This window comes from Rhinoraja longicauda, chromosome 16 (assembly GCF_053455715.1).
Source record: "Rhinoraja longicauda isolate Sanriku21f chromosome 16, sRhiLon1.1, whole genome shotgun sequence".
Classification (NCBI taxonomy): Eukaryota; Metazoa; Chordata; class Chondrichthyes; order Rajiformes; family Arhynchobatidae; genus Rhinoraja; species Rhinoraja longicauda.
In genome coordinates this window covers 16,675,342-16,696,908 of record NC_135968.1, presented here as the reverse complement: position 1 = coordinate 16,696,908, position 21,567 = coordinate 16,675,342, and the positions used below count along the sequence as shown (strand labels likewise).

The following is a 21,567-nucleotide window of genomic DNA, read 5'->3' as shown; positions in this document are numbered from 1 at the left end:
AGCAATGGCCGTCTATTCGAACAAGGATTAGATTTAAACACCACACACACACACACACATTCGCTTTCGTATAATATTTTATATTTATATACATATATATATATATATAGATCTCTTTAAAAAATATCTTCAAATAATTAAATACGCAGGTAAAGAGGGTCTTACAACCACTACGGACCGATTATTTAAAATAAGGAAAAAAAACACAAACACAGTGGGTGGGGGTTTAAATTAGCACTGGGGGGGGGGAGAATGGGCAAGGGCACTAAGGCACTCTGGGTATAGGGGAGGCAGGGAGAGGTATGAAGTGTGGGTACTGAGGACCTGGGCAAGGGTATTGTGGGCACTGGGTCTGGAGTATTGGGATTCAGGAGCCTGTGTGAGGGGTATAGTGATGCTCAATTTGACTGTGGGATGTTACGTCTGATTCAGTGGTGGGAGGTGAACCTGTCAACAGTTGTATTTCAGACCCAAAGTTCTAGTTTCACCTCATCCCACCCCACCCCACCCCATTCCATCCAATCCCTCCTCATCCCCATCTCATCCCATCCCAACCCGCCTCACCCCAACCCATCTCATCCCATCCCCGCCTCTCCTCACCCTAGCCCACCCTGCCCAGAATCCCATCCGCCCCAGGCGACCACGAGTTCGGAATGGATAAACGGACCCCAGCCAGCCGCTGCCAGCCTCCCTCCTCGCTTTCCACTGGAGCGGGGGTGTAGCACGGTGGGACGAGGCAGAGACGGGGGTTGGGCAGGAGGGCGGAGGTAATGAGTGGTATCCCCACCGACAGCCCTCGGCTAGGAGATGTTGCTGGCCAGGGCAGCCTGATGCTCAAACTGGTCCTCGATAGCATCGCTGAAGGCGTCTCCTGAGAGAAAAGACAGAGGCGTTAGAGAACTGGACATCACCCCGATGACATCAGGCAGTTTCCCTCACGAACAGAGACTAGGAGATCAGAGACGTCTGCAGGAGATCGGGGATCATCAGAGATGTTGGGAGCCATTCCCTCACTAACAGAGGCCAGGAGATCGGACATACATCCCCAAATCCCCAGGACTGCCAGGAGTGCAGGCATCCATCCTCCCTCAGAACCAAACTGCCATGCACCTCACACCACCACAGTCCCACTGCCATGCACCTCACACCACCACAGTCCCACTGCCTATCCCAGCCCACACCACCACAGTCCCACTGTCTATACCAGCCCACACTACCAGTTCCACTGCCTATACCAGCCCACACCACCACAGTCCCACTGCCTATACCAGCCCACACCACCACAGTCCCACTGCCTATACCAGCCCACACTACCAGTTCCACTGCCTATCCCAGCCCACACCACCACAGTCCCACTGCCACGCACCTCACACTACCACAGTCCCACTGCCTATACCTGCCCACACCACCACAGTCCCACTGCCTATCCCAGCCCACACCACCACAGTCCCACTGCCTATACCAGCCCACACTACCTCAGTTCCACAGTCCCACTGCCTATACCAGCCCACACTACCACAGTCCCACTGCCTATACCAGCCCACACCACCACAGTACGGTTTACCAGGAACTGCTGACCACCTATTGGATTTTTATCTGTCTGCTTTTATGTCTAATGTGCTTGTAAAGCTGCAGCAGGTAAGAATTAAAAACTAAGCTAAACTAAATTGTTCAATCTAATGTTACTTTGCAACCAGCTCTGGTCTATAATTGGTAAAAGAGTTTAAATAGATATTTGGTTCCCAGCAACATTTTCACAACATATATTTTAAAGATGGCTCCAATATATTGGCTCTTGTTTGAATATAGTTATTTACCAGCGGTTAACAGGCAACTGAGCCGTCCTATCGCCGACTAGAGAGCGGTCCTGAGCTACTACCCATTTATCAGCATGGTTTGGGAACAGCTCCATCGAAGACCGCAAGTAATTGCAGAGAACCTCTTCTCAGACCAGCCCATCACACTAGCCAACCTCCCTTCCATTGACTCTATCAATACTTTGCGCTGCGTTGGCAAGGACCAGTCTCACCCCGGTCACCCCCTCTTCTCCCTTCTACCATCAGGTAAGAGGCATGGACGTTTATAAGCCAAGGCTTTTAGTTTCTATAAGGCAGCAGCTCTACCGCTGTGCCACTGTGCTGATACGCTCTGAGGTGGTGCAGTAACCCCAGTCCTGGCCGCCGGGAGAGATGCATACCTATGTGACATCCGTACATCCAGATGCGGAATCCGTCGTACCTACAGCGGCACTTCATCATGTTGTTGGAGAAGTCAGACTCCGCCACTTCATTGTTGGGGTTAATGTGCACCTGAAGCAAGAGAGAGGTGAGAATTCAGATATTTAGTTTAGGCTAGAGATACCGCGCCGAATCACCCCTGGACACTAGTTACACTAGCACTGTCCTACACACTGGGGACAATTTACAATTTTACACAAGCCAATTAACCTACAGACTCACACACATCTTTGGGATGTGGGAGGAAACCGGAGCACCGGGAGAAAACCCAGGCAGTCACAGGGAGAATGTACAAATTCTGCACAGACAGCACCCATGGTCAGGATCAAACCCGGGTCTCTGGTGCTGTGAGACCAGATTGGTCCATCTCCAATGATGGAGAAGCCGACCAATATCCCGTCTGAATATGTAAGAGATTAACCTGTTGTTGTATAGACCAGGGAGCAATGAAATTCCTTGTTCAAACACAGAGGGTCACAGGGAGAACGTGCAAACACCACACATAGACAGCGCCCAAGGTCACGGTCACGGTCAAACCCAGGTCCCTGCTGCTATAAAGGCATGTTACCACGCTATATGACTCTATAACAACAAGTACAATGTTGAGAACATACTGGGCGATTGATGGCAGGGTTACTAACCTGGAAGACATAGTTTCCTGGTTTAACATCTGTGATATCTATCCACTGGCAGTCTATATCATGCCGGTAGAGGTCCCAGCAACCCACACTGATACCTTGGTCTCCAAAGTTGGCGCAAGCGTACTCTTTGTAAATCCCTGCAGGTGGGCGAAGAGGGAGAGACACACAATGTGCGGTTAGCACCCGTTCACCACTTCAATCAGAGGACATCCCAGATCCAGGGCAAGGAGAGGGACTTCTGCAGCAGCCTGGAGCTCACCTGGATCGGGCACCGCTGATAACAACCAGAGCGCGGACTGGACTTTGTAAATGGCGCAAAAACATGGTGCTTCATACATCTGTGATCAGTGGACTGTTTCTGTACAATGCTAATCCGGGATGTGCTTTGGTATGGCAGTACTCTACTGGACTGTTTGTAAGAGAATAATTTAATTGTATGTTTGCACATCGCACATGTGACAATAAAAGCACCATTGAACCATTGAGATTGTTGAGTGACTAGGCTATACACAGTGTAAGAAAATAACTGCAGATGCTGGTACTAATCGAAGGTATTTATTTCACAAAATGCTGGAGTAACTCAGCAGGTCAGGAGAGAAGGAATGGGTGACGTTTTGGGTCAAGACCCTTCTTCAGACTGACCCCCCCCCCACACATTTATACCACTCAGGCAACCCAGAAAAAGATACAATGTGCTGGAGGAACTTATATATTGTGGGCTCCGAAATAGAGAGGGTTCTGAGGGGTAAATATCACCAGCAACTTGTCTTAGACCAGCCACGCCAGAGCAATGGCCAGGAAGTTGTACAGGGCCCTGGTGAGACCACACCTGGAATATTGTGTGCAGTTTGGGTTTCCTAATTTGAGGAAGGACATTCTTGCTATTGAGGGAATGCAGAGTAGGTTCACGAGGTTAATCCGCGGGATGGCGGGAGTGTCATATGATGAAAGAATGAAGCGACTGGGCTTGTATTCACTGGAATTTAGAAGGATGAGAGGGGATCTTATAGAAACATATAAAATTATTAAGGGATTGGACACGCTAGATGCAGGAAACATGTTCCCAATGTTGGGGGAATCCAGAACCAGGGGCCAGAGTTTAAGAATAAGGGGTAGGCCATTTAGAACTGAGATGAGGAAAAACTTTTTCACACAGAGGTGTGAATTTGTCGAATTTTCTGCCTCAGAAGACAGTGGAGGCCGATTCACTGGATGCATTCAAAAGAGAGTTAGATAGAGATCTTAGGGCTAGTGGAATCAAGGAATATGGGGAGAAGGCAGGAACGGGGTATTGATTGGATGATCAGCCATGTCCACATTGAATGGCGGTGCTGGCTCGAAGGGCCGAATGGCCTCCTCCTGCACCTATTGTCTATGAATCTAAGAAAGCACACAAACGCCTCTACTTCCTTAGATGGCTTAGCAAGTTCGGCACGTCTCCAACAACTCTCACCAACTTCTACAGATGCGCCTTAGGAAACATATGATTGGGATGCATCGTGGCTTGGTTTGGGAACAGCTCCACCCAAAACCGCAAGAGTATGGTGTGCAGTTCTGGTCGCCAAATTATAGGAAGGATGTCGACAAAATGGAGAGGGTACAGAGGAGATTTACTAGAATGTTGCCTGGGTTTCAGCACTTAAGCTACAGAGAGAGGTTGAACAGGTTGGGTCTTTATTCTTTGGAGCGTAGAAGGTTGAGGGGGGACTTGATAGAGGTTTTTAAAATTTTAAGAGGGACGGACAGAGTTGACGTGGGTAGGCTTTTCCCTTTGAGAGTGGGGAAAATTCCAACAAGGGGACATAACTTCAGAATTAAGGGACAAAAGTTTAGGGGTAACATGAGGGGTAACTTCTTTGCTCAGAGGGTGGTGGCTGTATGGAATGAGCTTCCGGTGGAAGTGGTGGAGGCAGGCTCGATTTTATTATTTAAGAGTAAATTGGATAGGTATATGGATGGGAGGGGATTGGATCGCATGTCAAAAACCTCAGCATGATATTTGACTCTGCATTAAAATTTGATAAGCAAGTCAACGCTGTGGTAAAAGCCAGCTTCTTCCAACTTCGAACCATAGCTAAAATCAAACCTTTCCTCCAATTCGACGACACAGAAAAAATCATTCACGCTTTCATTTCCTCCCGCCTAGACTACTGCAACTCCCTATACACTGGGATCAGCCAATCTTCCCTGTCCCGCCTGCAACTGGTCCAAAACGCCGCAGCGAGACTCCTGACGGGTACCCGTAAAAGGGACCACATCACCCCGATTCTGGCCTCTCTCCACTGGCTCCCTGTACGGTACAGAATCAACTTCAAGCTCCTCCTATTCACGTATAAAGCCCTAAATGAACATTCCCCCCCCTACATCAAAAATCTTCTAACCCCCCTCTCTAACTCCAGGTCCCTCAGGTCGGCCGACTTGGGGCTACTCACTATCCCTCGGTCTAGGCTTAAGCTCAGGGGTGACCGCGCTTTTGCGGTTGCAGCTCCTAGACTGTGGAACAGCATCCCTCTCCCCATCAGAACTGCCCCCTCCATCGACTCCTTTAAGTCCAGGCTCAAAACCTATTTCTACTCCCTAGCGTTTGAGGCTCATTGAGGAGGCGCTGTGAACTGTTTGCGTGCTACTGTATGTTTCATTTTTTTCCTTAGTACCTAATCAGATGTACAGCACTTTGGTCAACGTGGGTTGTTTTTAAATGTGCTATACAAATAAAATTGACTTGACTTGACTTGGAAGGTTATGGTCTGAGAGCAGGTAGATGAGACTAGGTCAGAGTAAGTGGTCGGCGTGGACTGGTAGGTCCGAACGGGCCTGTTTCCGTGCTGTAATTGTTATATGGTTAAATTGCAGAGTTGTGGACGCAGCCCAGACCATCACACAAACCAACCTCACTTCCATTGACCCCATCTACACCTCACGCTGCCTTGGCAAGGCCACCAGCATAATCAAGGACCAGTCTCACCCCGGTCACTCCCTCTTCTCCCCTCTCCCATCAGGCAAGAGGTACAGAAGTGTGGAAACGCACACCTCCAGATTCAGGGACAGTTTCTTCCCAGCTGTTATCAGGCAACTGAACCGTCCTATCACCAAGTAGAGAGCGGTCCTGACCTCCCAGCTATCTCATTGGATACCTTTGAACTGTCTTGAGTCAAACTTTATTTTGCACTAAATATACCCCTTATCTGTGCACTGTGGACAGCTTGATCATAATCATGTATAGTCTTTGACTGGATAGCACCCGAACAAAACCTTTTCACTGTACCCTGGTACACCTGACAATAATAAATTAAACTACACTCTACAAAAACAAAATGCTGGACTAGCCCAGCGGGTCAGGCAGCATCTGTGAGGCACACTGATACGTGATGTTTCACATCGGGTTCCCTTCTTCAAACTGATCTTTGGGGGGAATGGGGGAAGAAAGCTTGAAGAGGGGTGGACAAAGCCTAGCAGGTAATAGGTGAACACAGGCAAGGGTGTGGGGGCTTTGATGGGCAGTAACCCCCCCGGCAGCTTCTGTTTAGAGGCACAAGAGACTACAGATGCTGGAATCTGCGGAGCAGAAAAACCTCAAAAGTTGTTTATTTATGGTCACGCCTACTGAGGTACAGTGAAAGGATATTTGATGCATGCTAACCAGTCAGCGGAAAGACAAACATAAAGAATGTTCTCTGCACTTGTTCTATACCAGGTAAAAGACACTGTGCATTGACCCAGCCCATTCCCCTCATGATCTTGTGTACCCCTGTGAGATCACCGGAATAGAGTCCTAGCCTGCCCAACCTCTCCCTATAGCTCAGGCCCTCGAGTCCTGGCAACATCCTCAAGATTCTTCTCTGCACCCTTTCCAGAATAAGGAGCGTTCTCTACTTAGTGAGATTTGTAGCCACAACGTCACGGTGAGCTGAAAGATAAACCAGGAACATTCAAGCTGAGCAGAGGAGTGTGTGAGCTGTGGGGAAGCTCTGCTGTTGTTGGAGACGGGTCGGGTTGCACGGTCTGGGATCTGGATGGATTGATCTCCTGGTTTCCGCTGTCTGTGCGGGAAGCAGCCTCCACTCCGCCAGACTGTCCCAGGCTGCATGTCTCCTGGGGATGTCCCGACAGTCTAACATCAATGCTTTCCCACTGACACAGGGCCCCCCTCCCACAGGCAGTCCCTTGTTCCCAGGGCACATCTGGGATCGGCTTTAAGAGCAGGGGAAACCACAGCCCTCCACAGACACCCAGTCAACCATTGCCGTGGTTACAGCCACTCCACTTTTTCCAGTGTTATTCTTTTCCAAAGACGTCATGACACGAGGGGGGGGTGTTCATATATCGGTAGTAAGTATGGCGAATGCATTTACTTCCAAGAGCACTAGATTATAAAAACAGGGATGTAATGCTGAGGCTCCATAAGGCACTGGACAGACCGCATTGGGAATATTGTGAGCAGTTTTGGGCCCCATATCTGAGGAAGGATGTGCTGGAGTTGGACAAGGTCCAGAGGAGGTTTACGAGAATGATGTGAGGGATGATTAGGTTAACATATGATGAGTGTTTAATGGCACTGGGCCTGTACTTGCTGGAGTTTAGAAGAATGATGGGGGACCTCATTGAAACATAGTGAATAGTGAAAAGTCTGGTTAGAGTGAAAGAGTCTAGGACCAGAGGCCACAGCCTCAGGATAAAAAGATGTGCCTTTAGAGAGGAGATGAGGAGGAATTTATTTGTCGAGGGTGGTGAATCTGTGCATTTCATTGCCACAGACGCTGTGGTTAGGGGTGCCAACTATCACACTCCAAAATAAGGGACAAGGTGACGTCACCACCCCGCGCCCCACGTGACCTCACCCAGCCAGCGGTCACGTGCTCCCGCTCCACCAATGGCGGCCACCCGGGCTGGAAGGCGGGCTGTTACGCAACCTCCGTTAGGCGGCGCCCGGGCCTCCAAACCTACACTGTCCAGACCTACACTGTCTGGAACTACAGTCTATAGTCTATAGCGCCCCCAGGCCTACTCTGGGACAAGTGCGGTCCCTTATGGGACAAACCAATTTACCCCAATATACGGGATGTCCTGGCTAATACGGGACAGTTGGCAACCCTAGCTGTGGAGGCCAAGTCATTGGATATTTTTTCGTTGGAGATTAATAGATTCTTGATTAGTACAGGTGTCAGGGTTACGGGGAGCAGGCAGGAGAATGGTGTTGAGAGGGAAAGATAGATCAGCCAATAGATTGCTGGTGGAGTAGACTTGATGGGCCGAGTGGCCTTATTCTGCTCCAACAATTTATGAACATGAACATATGGGTTGGAATCCTTACAACGTAATACTAGTTGGGTAGATTGGCATCTGATTAGGTCATTCTGAGCCAATGCAAGCTTTAGAGCTACAGCGTGGAAACAGGCCCTTCGGCCCACTGAGTCCATGCTGACCATCTATCATTATCCTAAACACTAAGGACAATTTACAATGCCAATTAACCTACAAACCTGCAAGTCTTTGGAGTGTGGGAGGAAACCGGAGCACCTGGAGAAAAGCCACACGGTCACAGGGAGAACGTGCAAACTCCGTATAGACAGCACCCGTAGTCCAGAGCAAACGCGGGTCTCTGGCGCTGTGAGGCAGCAACTCTATCGCTGCACCAGCTGTTCCTATGTCCATGGTTAATGGACTCGCGCGCACTGACTCCCGGTACCTCTCCATCAGCTGTTCTTCCACCGATCATTCATCAGATCCTCCACACCCACTTGCCCCTCCCCTCTCCCCCCCCCTTCAACCCTAACCTTTCTCCAGTCACCCCCCCCCCCCCCCACACACCACTGTCGCGTCGTCCCCCCCTGCTCCCCCACACACACAGATCCCGCCCCCCCCCAATCCAAACCTACCTCTCTCACAGTCTGAGTCCTCCAGGCAGAAGCTGGCTTTGTGACCCTCGGCCACCTTGCTCCCGTTGAGGGTCAGGAGGTCGTAGTGAGTGAACACCTCCATGCTGTGGTAGTGACTGTGGAGACAGGAGCGCCGCAGGGATGAGCATGGCGAAGGTGGACAAACAAATGCAATACAACGTGGCTTCCACTGCACGGTGGCAAGACCAACCCTGCTCTCAACATCGCGGTCAGCACAGGCATTGTGGGCCGAAGGGCCTGTTCCTCTGTGTACTGCTCTATGTTATATGCACTGTGTTTTATGTTCACTTGGATGTGAGAAGGATGTTTCCACTTGTGGGAGAGTCTAGGACCTGGGACCTCAGAATAAAATGGCGTACCTTTAGAAAGTAGACGGGGAGGGATTTCTTTAGCCAGAGGGTGGTGAATCTGTGGATTTCATTAGTGTCAAAGGTTACAGGGAGAAGGCAGGAGAATGGGGTTGGGAGGGGAAAGGTAGATCCCCCATGATTGAATGGTGGAGTAGACTTGAAGGACCGAATGGCCTAATCCTGCTCCTATAACTTATGAACCTATGTGCACTTTGTTCTATGTACCACGTAATATGTACTATGTATTATATTCCGTGATCTGTTTTATGTTATATGCACTGTATTCTATGTTCTGTGCTCCTATCTCCTGTTGTATGTTGTATGTTCTCTATGTACTATGTTGTATGGTCTGTGTACTATGTTCTACGTACCATGTTTTATGTTGTGTGTGTAAGGAGTGGCCAGAACTACAGACAGGCCGTGATTTCCAGACCGATGACCAGTTGCCTCACAGCCTGCCGTGTCTTAATCTGAACGCTGCATCAGTCGACCCCCAGCCGGTCATCCAATGTGATCGGCCGGCCGGCCACCCTCCCCTCTCTACCTCCGCCCCGGAGTTGGTCTCACCGGGATATCTGCACGGTGGAAATGACGGTAGTTTGAAGAATTTGTAAGAGAGTCGTCGGGGAGCAGCAGTTGCAGGAAGTGGAGCGGGAGTGAGGGGGAGTGTGGGGGAGTGAGGGGGAGTGTGTCAAGCTGGAGGTATAAAGTTATTAGAATGCTGATGTACAGACTATTGGGAATTAAAATCTGGCAGGAAAACTCCATCTGTTCCTAGAAATTTCTAACGGGTGAAGTATTGCAAACACTCTGCCGGCCGTGGCTTATTCAAACCATGGTTGCTGGCAGCACACCCTGCCTCCACGGACATCATTCCCTGGCCCAGTTCCAGAGTTCAGCTCAACCACAGGAAGTGTGTGTTTTCGGGATTACGGTGGAGAGCACACTGACTGGTAGCATCGCGGCCTGGTTCGGCAGCTCAAATGTAAATCAACATCTCTGGAGGACGAGGACAGTTTCTTCCCCGCTGTTATCAGGCCAGTGAATTATCCTCCCAACTAGAGAGCAGTCCTGTATCAATCTCATCAGAGACCTTCGGACTACCTGGCTTTACCTTGCACTAAACATTATTCACGTTATTCCCTTTATCGTGTACCTGTACACTGTGGACGGCTCAATTGTAATGATGTATTGTCTTTCCGCTGACTGGTTAGTACGCAACAAAAGCTTTCCACTGGGCAAATTCAAACTCGGGTGATGTTTCAGCTTGTGACCCTTCCTCAGACTCAATAAAACTTCTACAGGTGTGCGGTAGAGAGCACACTGACTGGTTGCATCACGGCCTGGTTCAGCAACTCAAACGCCCAGGAATGAGGTAGACTAAGAGAGTGGTGGACACTGCCCAGTCCATCGCGGGGACTGGCCTATTGTGAGCAGTTCTGAGCCTCATATCTGAAGAGGATGGGCTGGCATTGGAGAGGGTCCAGCGGTTTACATGGATGATATCAGGGATAAATGGGTTAACATGTGATGAGCATTTGATGGCTCTGGGCCTGTACTCACTAGAGTTTAGAAGGATGAGGGGAGACCTCGTTGAAACCAAATAGTGAAAGGCCTGGATATGGTGGATGTGGAGAGGATGTTTTCACTATTGGAAGAGTTTAAGATTAGAGGTCATAGCCTCAGAATGAAAGTATGTACCTTTGGAAAGGAGATGCGGAGGAATCTCTTTAGTCACAGGATGGTGAATCTGTGGAATTAATTGCCACAGACAGCTGTGGAGGCCAAATCATTGGGTATTTATAAGGTGGAGATTGATGGGTTCTTGATTAGCAAGGGTGTTCCGGGTTCTGGGGAGAAGGCAGGAGAATGGGGTTGAGGGGGAAAGATAGATCAGCCGTGATTGAATGGTGGAGTAGACTCGATGGGCCGAATGGCCAAATTCTGCTCAGATAACATGAACTTAGATGGAGCATGTTGGCCATTCGGGCGAGTTGGGCCTGTTTCAGTGCTGTTTGACTCTGTGACTCTGAAGGCGTTGCAGGAATCCAGGATTTTCCCTTTGTGAAGGCTTGAAGCCAGTGACGTGATATGGAATGGAATGTACTTGGCAAAGAGCAGTACATTCTGGGCCCAGCCTTGGATAGTGGCTCCCAGAAGCACCATTGTTCACAGCCAGGGAGCAGGCAATCAACCCACTTCTCAGAATTGCCGTCGTCAATATTTCCTAAAAAACTTAACTTTGTTGGAGAGTTATCGAACTGCGTGGCGGAGTGTGTGTCCCTGGGTAATTACTACAGGAAAGGTGCCATTCAGCTGGGAAGACTGCAGAGAAGATCTACAAGGGTGCTGCCAGGACTCGGGGGCCTGAGCTACAGGGAGAGGTTGGGCAGGCTAGGACTTTAATTCCTTCATGTGGATGAGGGGTGACCTTATAGAGGTGTGTGAGATCATGAGGTTAATAGATAGGGTGAATGCACAGTTAAATGACATTTGGACAGCTACATGGGTAGGAAAGATTTAGAGGGATCTGGGTCAGCCGCGGCAAATGGGAACTAGTATAGATGGGGCATCTTGGTCAGAAAAGGGTAAAACCCATGGATTAGATCCCACTCTCAGGCATCTGTTATTCTCTGTATAAACCTCTCTAACCCATGGATTAGTGGCCTGTCCGCCACTCCTGGGGATCCTGTTATTCCCGTTTCCTACTTGTTCATGAGTCTAACCGTGCGTTTGAACAGAAACAGAATCATAAATAGACAATAGACAATAGAAAGCAGGAGAATGGAGTAGGCCATTCGGCCCTTCGAGCCAGCACCACCATTCAATGTGATCATGGCTGATCATTCTCAATCAGTACCCCGTTCCTGCCTTCTCCCCATACCCCCTGACTCCGTTATACAAATATTCTGACTGGTACCACAGCAACATTTTACAAAACAATGAAAATGCCAATAAAGACCTGTTCATAAACCAATGAAGTGTTTACCAGCTCATGAAAGGTTAACTGGCCAATGAAATGTTGTTAGCTTGAAAATGAAATATTTACTAGCCAATCAAATATTAACCGCCAATGAAATGTTGACCAACCAAAGTAACATTACCCGACCAATAAAATGTTTACTGACCGGTATAATGTAACTGAGCCAATTAAATATTTTTATGCGGCCAACAAAATGTTTAGCCAGCCAGTGAAATGTCCATAACTGAACAATGAAATGTCGCCCAGTCAGTGGAATATTGTTAAATTACCAATAAGATGTGGGTAAAGTGCAGGGCGCGTAGGTTTTCTGTGGGTGAGAAGGCATGCATAGAACAAAAGGAATGAGGGGTGGCACGGTGGCGCAGTGGTAGAGTTGCCGCCTCACAGCGCCAGCAACCCGGGTTCAATCCTGACCATGGGTGCTGTTTGTACGGAGTTTGTACAGAGTTCTCCCTGTGACCGCGTGGGTTTTCTCCTGGTGCTCGGATTTCCTCCCACACTCCAAAGTCGTGTAGGTTTGTAGGTTAATCGGCTTTGGTAAAAATTGTAAATTGACCCGAGTGTGTGGGATGGTGCGAGTGTCTCCGACATCTAAAGAGTGTTCGTGATAGGACGTGTTGAAACGGCCCATGTGGGGCAATCACCGGAGCGTGATTGGTTGTGAGGGACTCAGACCCATCCTCCAGACTTGGTCAGTGGTTTAGTTTAGAGATACGGTGTGGAAAACAGTCCCTTCGGCACACCGAGTCCAGCGATCACCCCGTACACCTACACTATCATACACACACTCGGGACAATTTACAAGTATATCGAGCTAATTAACCCGCACATCTTTTGAGTGTGGAAGGAAACCGGAGCACCCAGAGAAAACCCATGCGGTCACAGGGAGAACATACAAACTTCATACAGACAGCGCCCGTGGTCAGGATCGAACCCGGATCTCTGGCGCTGTGAGGCAGCAACTCTAGCGCTGCGCCACCGTGCCGCACCCATGAACCGTGAAAGGTTGGCAGGGGCCGGTGAAGGAGAGGCCTCGGGGGGGGCCAGGAACTCACGCGTGGCAGCTATGCCAGACCCAGGCGTGCCGTCCCGCCCGGGGCCGGAAGTCTGTGCGGCCGATGTTGTGGATCTGCGAGGAGAAACGCAGGAGCCTCCGGTGTCCGTACGGCCAGTTCATGGCGTCCGCCGACTTGGCCAGGCATCCCTCCTCGTGGGCGCAGTACAGCATGTGTAGGGGCCGGTCCTCCAGGTAGGCAGACTCCTGGGCAAGCTGGGCATCCAGTACCAGGTCAGGGGTCGCTGGCAAGGTCAACAAGAGGTCAGTTAGGCCACCACTCTCGCTTATCATCATCACATAGTCATACAGCATGGAAACAGGCCCTTCGCCCAACTTACCCATGTGTCACTCCCCTTGTGGCCTTATAACAATGGTTTAGATCAAAGGCCTCGTTGATTGTCATAGAATCATAGAGAATCATGGAGTCATGCAGCATGGAAACAGACTCTTCAGCCCAACTCACGTATGCCGACCAAGATGCCCCATCTACGCTTCCTATCGTGGACCTTATATCTTCCCAAAGCTCTGGCTCCTCCCCATCCCACCAACTTCTCTCCTCGCCAACACCTCACTGTCCTCAGAAGATCGAGGAGATTCAACATGTCCATGAATGATCAAAAATACACACACAAAGTGCTGGAGGAACTCAGCAGGTTAGGCAACGTCTCTGGAGGACATCGACAGATTTCATGTTCATGACTCTTCTTCCGACTCTATTGAACCTCTACAGGTGTACATGAGAGAGCACACTGACTGCTTGCATCACGGCCCGGTTCAGCAACTCAAAGGAGACGACAGAGAGTGGTGGACATCACGGGTACTGACCTCCTCACCATTGAAGGGACCTACAGGAGGCGCTGCCTCAAAAAGGCAGCCAACATCATCAAAGACCCACACCACCCTGGCCACGCTCTCATCCCACTGCTACCGTTGGGAAGAAGGTACAGGAGCCTGAAAACCGTGACCTCCAGGTTCAAGAACAGCTTCTTCCCAGCAACCATCAGGCTCTTGAACACCGCACAACACTGACCTCAGCAACTGTGATCTTCTACAGACTGTGTCTTTGGTTGCACTACCGACCTTGGATTTGCACTATCACGGTTACCTGGTATTACTGGTATTACTTTATTGTATTGTTGATTATTATATATTTATCTATGTGTTACCGTATTAATGGGCCTGTAAAGCTACAGCAAGTAAGAATTTCATTGTTGCATTGCTGGTACATATGACAGCACCTGTTGAATCCCCCGCTTTCCAAAGACTTCTACACTTGGAGACCTCCTAAATGATTCAGCTCATTGATGGGGCACCACACTAACTGGGAGCAGGGAGCTGAGCAGTGAACAAGAGATGGAATCTAAACAACCCAAAATACTGCAGGTGCCGGAAATCGGAAACAAAAACAGAAAATGCTGGAAAATATCAGCGTTTTAGTCCTCAGAGAAACAGTTTATCTTCATCTGAAGTGAGGGGTCTGTTTCTTTTCAGTGATGGGGAAGGAATGCGTAGAACAAAGGGAATGTTTGCGATAGGATGAGTTGAAGTGGCTTAGTGGGTCTAACATCACTTGCCAAACGGTATCCCGACCCCCCTCCTCACTTCCCCTCGATTACAATGTCTGAAACAGGGGTCCCGGCCCGAAACGTCACAGAAGGGTCCGTTTCTGCGCTGTATCTCTACACTAAACTGAACTAAAAGACAGCGGGTCAGGCAGCATCTGTGGAGGGAGTGGACAGGTGACGTGTGGGATCAGTACACACCTGCTAACTGCACAGGTTCAAGGTGAAGGGGAAAAGATTCAATAGGAATCCGAGGGGTAACTTTTTCACACAAAGGGCGGTGGGTGCGTGGAACGAGGTGCCAGAGGAGGTAGTTGAGGCAGGGACCACCCCACCATTTAAGAAACAGTTAGACAGGTACATGGACAGGTTTGATGGGATAAGGACCAAGGCAGGCAGGTGGGACTGGTGTAGCTGGGATGTGTTGGCTGGTGTGGGCAAGTTGGGCCGAGGGGCCTGTTTCCACGCTGTATCACTCTATGATCAACATAAGCTGCCCCCCTCCAACTGTCTTGGCAAGGAATGAATCAATATTTGTTTTTAACATTACAGGTGGCCAATAAACCATCTGTAATCGTTTACTGGACTTGCTACAGCTACTAAACAAACTCTGCCAATAAAAGTTGCATAATCCTGTTAATCTAAACCTTGCACATAACCTGGCAGTGTGCCACTGATGTCCACATTCCTCACTGCCCTGAGCTGGACTGTCTAGGTCCCGAGACAGACGCAAAGTGCTGGAGTAACTCAGCGGGTCAGGCAGCGTCTCTGGAGAATATGGATAGATGACGTCACCCATCCTTTTTCTCCAGAGATGCTGCCCGGCCCGTTGAGTTACTCCAGCACTTTTTGTACAGCACCGGAGACCCGGGTTCAATCCCGACTATGGGTGCTGTTTGTATGGAGTTTGTATGTTCTCCCTGTGACCGTGTGGGTTTTCTCCAGGTGCTCCAGTTTCCCACCGCACTCCGAAGATGTACAGGTTGGTAGGTTAATTGGCTTTGGTAAAATTGTGAGTTGTCCCTTGTGTTTAAGATAGAGCTCGCGTGTGGGGATCGCTGGTCGGAATGGACTCGGCGGGCCCAAGGGTCTGTTTCTTCACTGTATCTCTAAACTAAAACTAAACCATTCTTATGCCCAATGAAATTATACTGAAGATAGACACAAAATGCTGGAGTAACTCAGCAGGACAGGCAGCATCTCTGGAGAGAAGGAATGGGTGACGTTTTGGGTTGAGAGCCTTCTTCAGACAGATAGTGTCAGGGGAGAGGGAGACTCGCAGGATGGAGGTCAATGGCCTCCTCCCTCTTGCCCGCCCTGCCGCCCACCCTGTGACCCCCCACGCGTCCCGACACTCACACTCGGTGCAGGAGACTCCGGCGGCAAACCTTGCCCCCTGTCTCGGACACTCCACCTGGCCGTGGTCGTGTGAACATTCCAGGATGGAGAGCTCGGCCCCGGAGCAGGCCACCCCACTCAAGACCACCCCCTCCAGCGTCGCCTCGCTCTGCCAGAACCACGTCTCCTGTCGGGGGGACAACAGAAGATCCCGTCAGCTCCCACACCCAGGATCAACCCTGGACAACAACGGAGAGGGGGGGGGGGCAGAGCAGCGTGGGGATGGGGCAAGGAGGTCCTGGAGGCGAGGGGTCAGGGGGGGCGAGGGGTCGGGGGGGCGAGGGCGAGGCGAGGAGTCGGGGGGCGAGGGGACGGTGAGGAGGGATCGGGGTGGAGGGGTCGGGGAGGGGTCGGGGGGCGAGGGGTCGGGGGGCGAGGGGTCGGGAGGAGAGGGGTCGGGGGAGAGGGGTCAGGGGGGCGAGGGGCGAGGGGTCGGGGGGGCGAGGGGCGGGGGGGCGAGGGGGCGAGGGGTCGAGGGGGCGGGGGGGCGAGGGGTCGTGGGGTGAGGGGGGTGAGGGTGAGGGGGGCGAGGGGTCGTGGGGTGAGGGTGAGGGGGGTGAGGGTGAGGGGGGTGAGGGGTCGTGGGGTGAGGGGTCGTGGGGTGAGGGTGAGGGGGGTGAGGGTGAGGGGGGTGAGGGTGAGGGGGGTGAGGGTGAGGGGGGCGAGGGGTCGTGGGGTGAGGGTGAGGGGAGTGAGGGTGAGGGGGGTGAGGGTGAGGGGGGCGAGGGGTCATGGGGTGAGGGTGAGGGGGGTGAGGGTGAGGGGGGTGAGGGTGAGGGGGGCGAGGGGTCGTGGGGTGAGGGGGGCGAGGGGTCGTGGGGTGAGGGTGAGGGGAGTGAGGGTGAGGGGGGTGAGGGTGAGGGGGTGAGGGTGAGGGGGGTGAGGGTGAGGGGGGCGAGGGGTCATGGGGTGAGGGTGAGGGTGAGGGGGGTGAGGGTGAGGGGGGCGAGGGGTCGTGGGGTGAGGGTGAGGGGGGTGAGGGTGAGGGGGGTGAGGGTGAGGGGGGCGAGGGGTCGTGGGGTGAGGGTGAGGGGAGTGAGGGTGAGGGGGGTGAGGGTGAGGGGGGTGAGGGTGAGGGGGGTGAGGGTGAGGGGGGCGAGGGGTCATGGGGTGAGGGTGAGGGGATGTCCTACCTGCAGGGCGTGCTCAGCAAAGCCCAGCCCCAGCTGCCGACACACCACCATGGCCTCAGCCAGCTTCCAGCCAGTACTGCACACGGTGCCCCACTGCGGCTTGCCGTTCACCTCCACCAGGACCTCCACCCGGCCCTCCGACGGCGTGCGGCCTCCCTGCAGCCGGATCTGTGCCGGCAAACCACAGAGACGGCAGGTCAGCATAGTGACAGAGGTTCAAATCCCTGCACCACCTCCTACGACCTCCGACCCTCACCCTCCCCGCCCCTCCGACCTCCCACCTGTAACCCTCCACCTTGATGCCCCACAGCCATCTGATCTCCATCCACCTTCCTCCCATTCCCAGAGGTCAGCGTCCACGGTGGGCGGTGAGTAGGAACGGATAAACCAGCGCGGGGCCCGTGGGGCATCTACTGATCTCTGTTTGCATTGACCGTGAAGGGGACTGGAGCACTGAGCATCCCAGGCCCAGCAAACACGCAGTGATACACATGTGCGTGTACAGGCATGCACGCACATGCATGCGTCCACACACACATCCACACACACACAGACACACACAGACACACACACACAGACACACACATGTACACACTCAAACACAGAATCACACACACATGTACACACACAAACACATAGAATCACACACACGTACACACAAACATATAGAATCACACACATGTACACACAAACACATAGAATCACACACATGTACACACACACAAACACATAGAATCACACACTTGTACACACACACACAAACACATAGAATCACACACTTGTACACACACACACAAACACATAGAATCACACACACGTACACACACAAACACAGAATCACACACACATGTACCCACACAAACACATAGAATCACACACACGTACACACAAACACATAGAATCACACACATGTACACACAAACACATAGAATCACACACACACATAGAATCACACACAAGTACACACACAAACACAAAATAACACACACATACCCACACAAACACAGAATTACACACACATACACAGACAAACACAGAATCACGCACAATCACACTCATGCATATAGTCACACACATAAACACATAGAATCACATACACAGTCACATGTGCACACACACACTCACTCGAACAAACACACATACAGACACAGACACTCACACACGCACAGACAGACACACGCACACACATACACGACCCTCCCCCCTCCCAGTCCCATGCCCGTCTCTCCCGCCCCGGGATGCGTGCCAGCTCTACCTTGCTGTGGACGCCAGTGCGCGGCAGGTTACAGCGGACGGCCGCATCCTCCTCGTGCCGGCAGCTGCTGCTGGCCTCTTGGAAGCTGCAGTCGGTGAGGGAGCGCTCGAAGCCCGCGCACGCCACCTCGTTCATGTGGATGGGCCCCATGCCTGGCAAACATACACAGCTCAGTCCCACACTGCCCTCACACACCCAGAGAGACCAGAACCTTCCCTGGGCAACGGGGCAAACCCGGGAGGGCAACACAGAGAACACGGAACAGTACAGTGCAGGAACAGGCCCTTCGGCCCACAGTTTCCATGCCCAACATGATGCCACGACCAACACTTATCTGCCTGCACATAATGCCCATCCCTCCCACCCATCCCATGCACTTATCCCAAGCCTCTTAAACGCCACTGTTGTATCTGCCTGCCTGCCTCGCCACCCCCTGGCAACACGTCCCAGGCACCGCCACCCTCTGTGTATAAAAACTTGCCCTGCACATCTTTAAACTTTGCTCCTCTCACGTTAAAGCTGTGCCCTTTAGTCTTTGTTGTTTCCATCTGGGCAAAATGTTTCTGACTGTCTATGCTCTCATAATTTTGTATACTTCTATCAGGTCTCTCCTCAACCTCTGCCCAAATTCTCCCTGTAGCTAAGACTCCCTAACCCAGGCATCATTCTGGCGGCACGGTGGCGCAGCGGTAGAGTTGCTGCCTTACAGCGAATGCAGCGCCGGAGACTCAGGTTCGATCCTGACTGCGGGCGCCGCCTGTACGGAGTTTGTACGTTCTCCCCGTGACCTGCGTGGGTTTTCTCAGAGATCTTCGGTTTCCTCCCACACTCCAAAGACGTACAGGTTTGTAGGTTAATTGACTGGGTAATATGTAAGAATTGTCCCTAGTGTGTGTAGGATAGTGTTAGTGTGCGGGGATCGCTGGGCGGCGCGGACTCGGTGGGCCGAAGGGCCTGCTTCCGCGCTGTATCTCTAAATCTAAAACTAAGATAGACACATAATGCTGGAGTAACTCAGCAGGACGGCAGCATCTCTGGAGAGAAGGAATGGGTGACGTTTCGGGTCGAGACCCTTCTTCAGTCCCTCCCCTCACCAAAGCCTCCATATCCCTCCTGTAATGGGGGCAACCAGAAAAACACCTGAATCAAAGTCCTATAAAGCTGCAACAATATCCTGACTTTATACTAGACTTTATCTTGCACTAAACGTTATTCTCTTTATCCTGTATCTGCACTCAGTGGACGGCTCGATTGTAATCATGTTTAGTCTTTCGACTGACTAGATGTCAGGTGTAGAGTGAGAGAGAGTGAGTGAGTGAGTGAGGGGAAAGAGGTGAGGAAAGAACAGAGTGTGTGTGAGAGAATGATATCTATAGAGGAGAGAGAGAGTGAAAGTGAGAGGGAGAATTTAGAGGGAGAGAGAGCATGTGGGAGAGAGGGGGAGAGTGTGTGAGAGAGAGTGAGAGCGTGTGTGAGAGAGGGAGAGAGGGGAGGGGGAGAGTGTGTGTGAGAGAGGGGGGAGAGGGAGAGTGTGTGAGAGAGAGGGGAGAGCGTGTGAGAGAGAGGGGAGAGTGTGTGTGAGAGAGGGGAGAGTGTGTGTGAGAGAGGGGAGAGTGTGTGAGAGAGGGGGAGAGTGTGTGTGAGAGAGGGGAGAGTGTGTGTGAGAGAGGGGAGAGTGTGTGTGAGAGAGGGGAGAGTGTGTGAGAGAGGGGGAGAGTGTGTGTGAGAGAGGAGGGAGAGGGGGAGAGTGTGTGTGAGAGGGGGAGAGTGTGTGTGTGAGAGAGAGAGAGAGAGAGAGAGGAGAGAGAGAGAGAGAGAGAGAGAGAGAGAGAGAGAGAGAGAGAGAGAGAGTGAGAGAGTGGGAGAGGGAGGGGGGAGAGAGTGTGAGAGAGGGGGAGAGCTCTGTGTGAGATAGAGAGGGAGAGGGAGCCTGTGTGAGAGAGAGGGGGAGAGTGTGTGTGTGTGTGAGAGAGGGGGAGGGGAAGAGTGGGATAGGGAGGGAGGGAGATTAAGAGCGTGGGAGAGAGTGACAGATGAAAAGGGAGGAGTAGCAAATGTTCAGGAATAAGAATGATGAAGGATCCAAGGTCTGTGGTTGCTGGAATAATGAGTCATTGGGAAGTCAGACAGTCACCCAATGCACGATGCTTGATGTTAATATTCCCACACCAGGACGGCAACAAATGTTTTGTCTCCTGAAGCTCACTTCAGACGAGTTCATCAGAAGCCTCTGTTTAAGTTGATTAATGGGGAATAACCTGCAGTGGTGTGGCTGTGGGGTTTAATTAGTGCCTCCCCAGACTCTAGTAAACTGCTCCAATTACTTCCAATGTTCCTTCCAAAAAAACTCATGGAGAGCAGAGTGCATTATTCTTCTCTCTCTCCCCTCCTCCGCTGCTGTTCTTGAGTCAATGTTTCAGCCCAATAACCAACTCCCAGAGACCGTTGCCAATGTCACGCACAAACTCCCAAAGGCACAACATTCCGTTCAGCAAATTCAAACGCCCAGGAATGAAGGAGACTATAGAGAGTGGTGGGCACTGCCCGGTCCATCATGGGTACTGACCTCCCCACCATCGAAGGGATCTACAGGAAGCGCTGCCTCAATAAGACAGTCAGCATCATCAGAGACCCACACCACCCTGGCCACGCTCTCATTCACGGCTACCATCGGGTAGAAGGTACAGGAGCCTGAAAACCGTGACCTCCAGGTTCAATAACAGCTTCTTCACAGCAACCACCAGGCTCTTGATCACTGCACAACAGAGAGAGAGAGAGAGAGAGAGAGAGAGAGGGGGAGAGGGGAGAGAGGGAGAGGGAGAGGGAGAAGAGAGAAGAGAGAGAGAGAGAGAGAGAGAGAGAGAAGAGAGGAGAGAGAGAGAGAGAGAGAAGAGAGAGGAGGGAGGGAGAGAGGAGAGAGAGAGGAGAGAGAGAGGAGAGAGAGAGAGAGAGAGAGAGAGAGAGAGAGAGAGAGAGAGAGAGAGAGAGAGAGAGAGAGAGAGGAGGGAGGGGAGGGAGGGGGAGAGGGAGGGAGGGAGGGAGGGGAGGGAGGGA

The 21,567-nt window shown here is 51.6% G+C and overlaps 1 protein-coding gene across 4 annotated transcripts in view; it reads right to left on the bottom strand.

The window, feature by feature from the left end:
- Nucleotides 1-589: 589 nt before the first annotated feature.
- The window catches only part of loxl4 (lysyl oxidase-like 4), a 55,677-nt gene continuing 34,699 nt past the window's right edge, over nt 590-21,567 (bottom strand). The window contains exons 1-9 of one of the 4 annotated variants that reach the window (XM_078413298.1): nt 21,080-21,214; nt 18,514-18,665; nt 17,259-17,426; nt 16,087-16,252; nt 13,164-13,407; nt 8,755-8,870; nt 2,879-3,015; nt 2,198-2,309; nt 590-871 (exon numbers count right to left, since the gene is read on the bottom strand). In XM_078413298.1, the coding sequence (XP_078269424.1) occupies nt 801-871; nt 2,198-2,309; nt 2,879-3,015; nt 8,755-8,870; nt 13,164-13,407; nt 16,087-16,252; nt 17,259-17,426; nt 18,514-18,663 (1,164 nt within the window). In that variant the 5' untranslated portion in view covers nt 18,664-18,665; nt 21,080-21,214 and the 3' untranslated portion in view covers nt 590-800. Of the gene's footprint in view, nt 872-2,197; nt 2,310-2,878; nt 3,016-8,754; nt 8,871-13,163; nt 13,408-16,086; nt 16,253-17,258; nt 17,427-18,513; nt 18,666-21,079; nt 21,261-21,567 lie in introns of those variants that run through there. The other 3 variants (XM_078413297.1, XM_078413300.1, XM_078413299.1) reach the window with 3 other exon arrangements.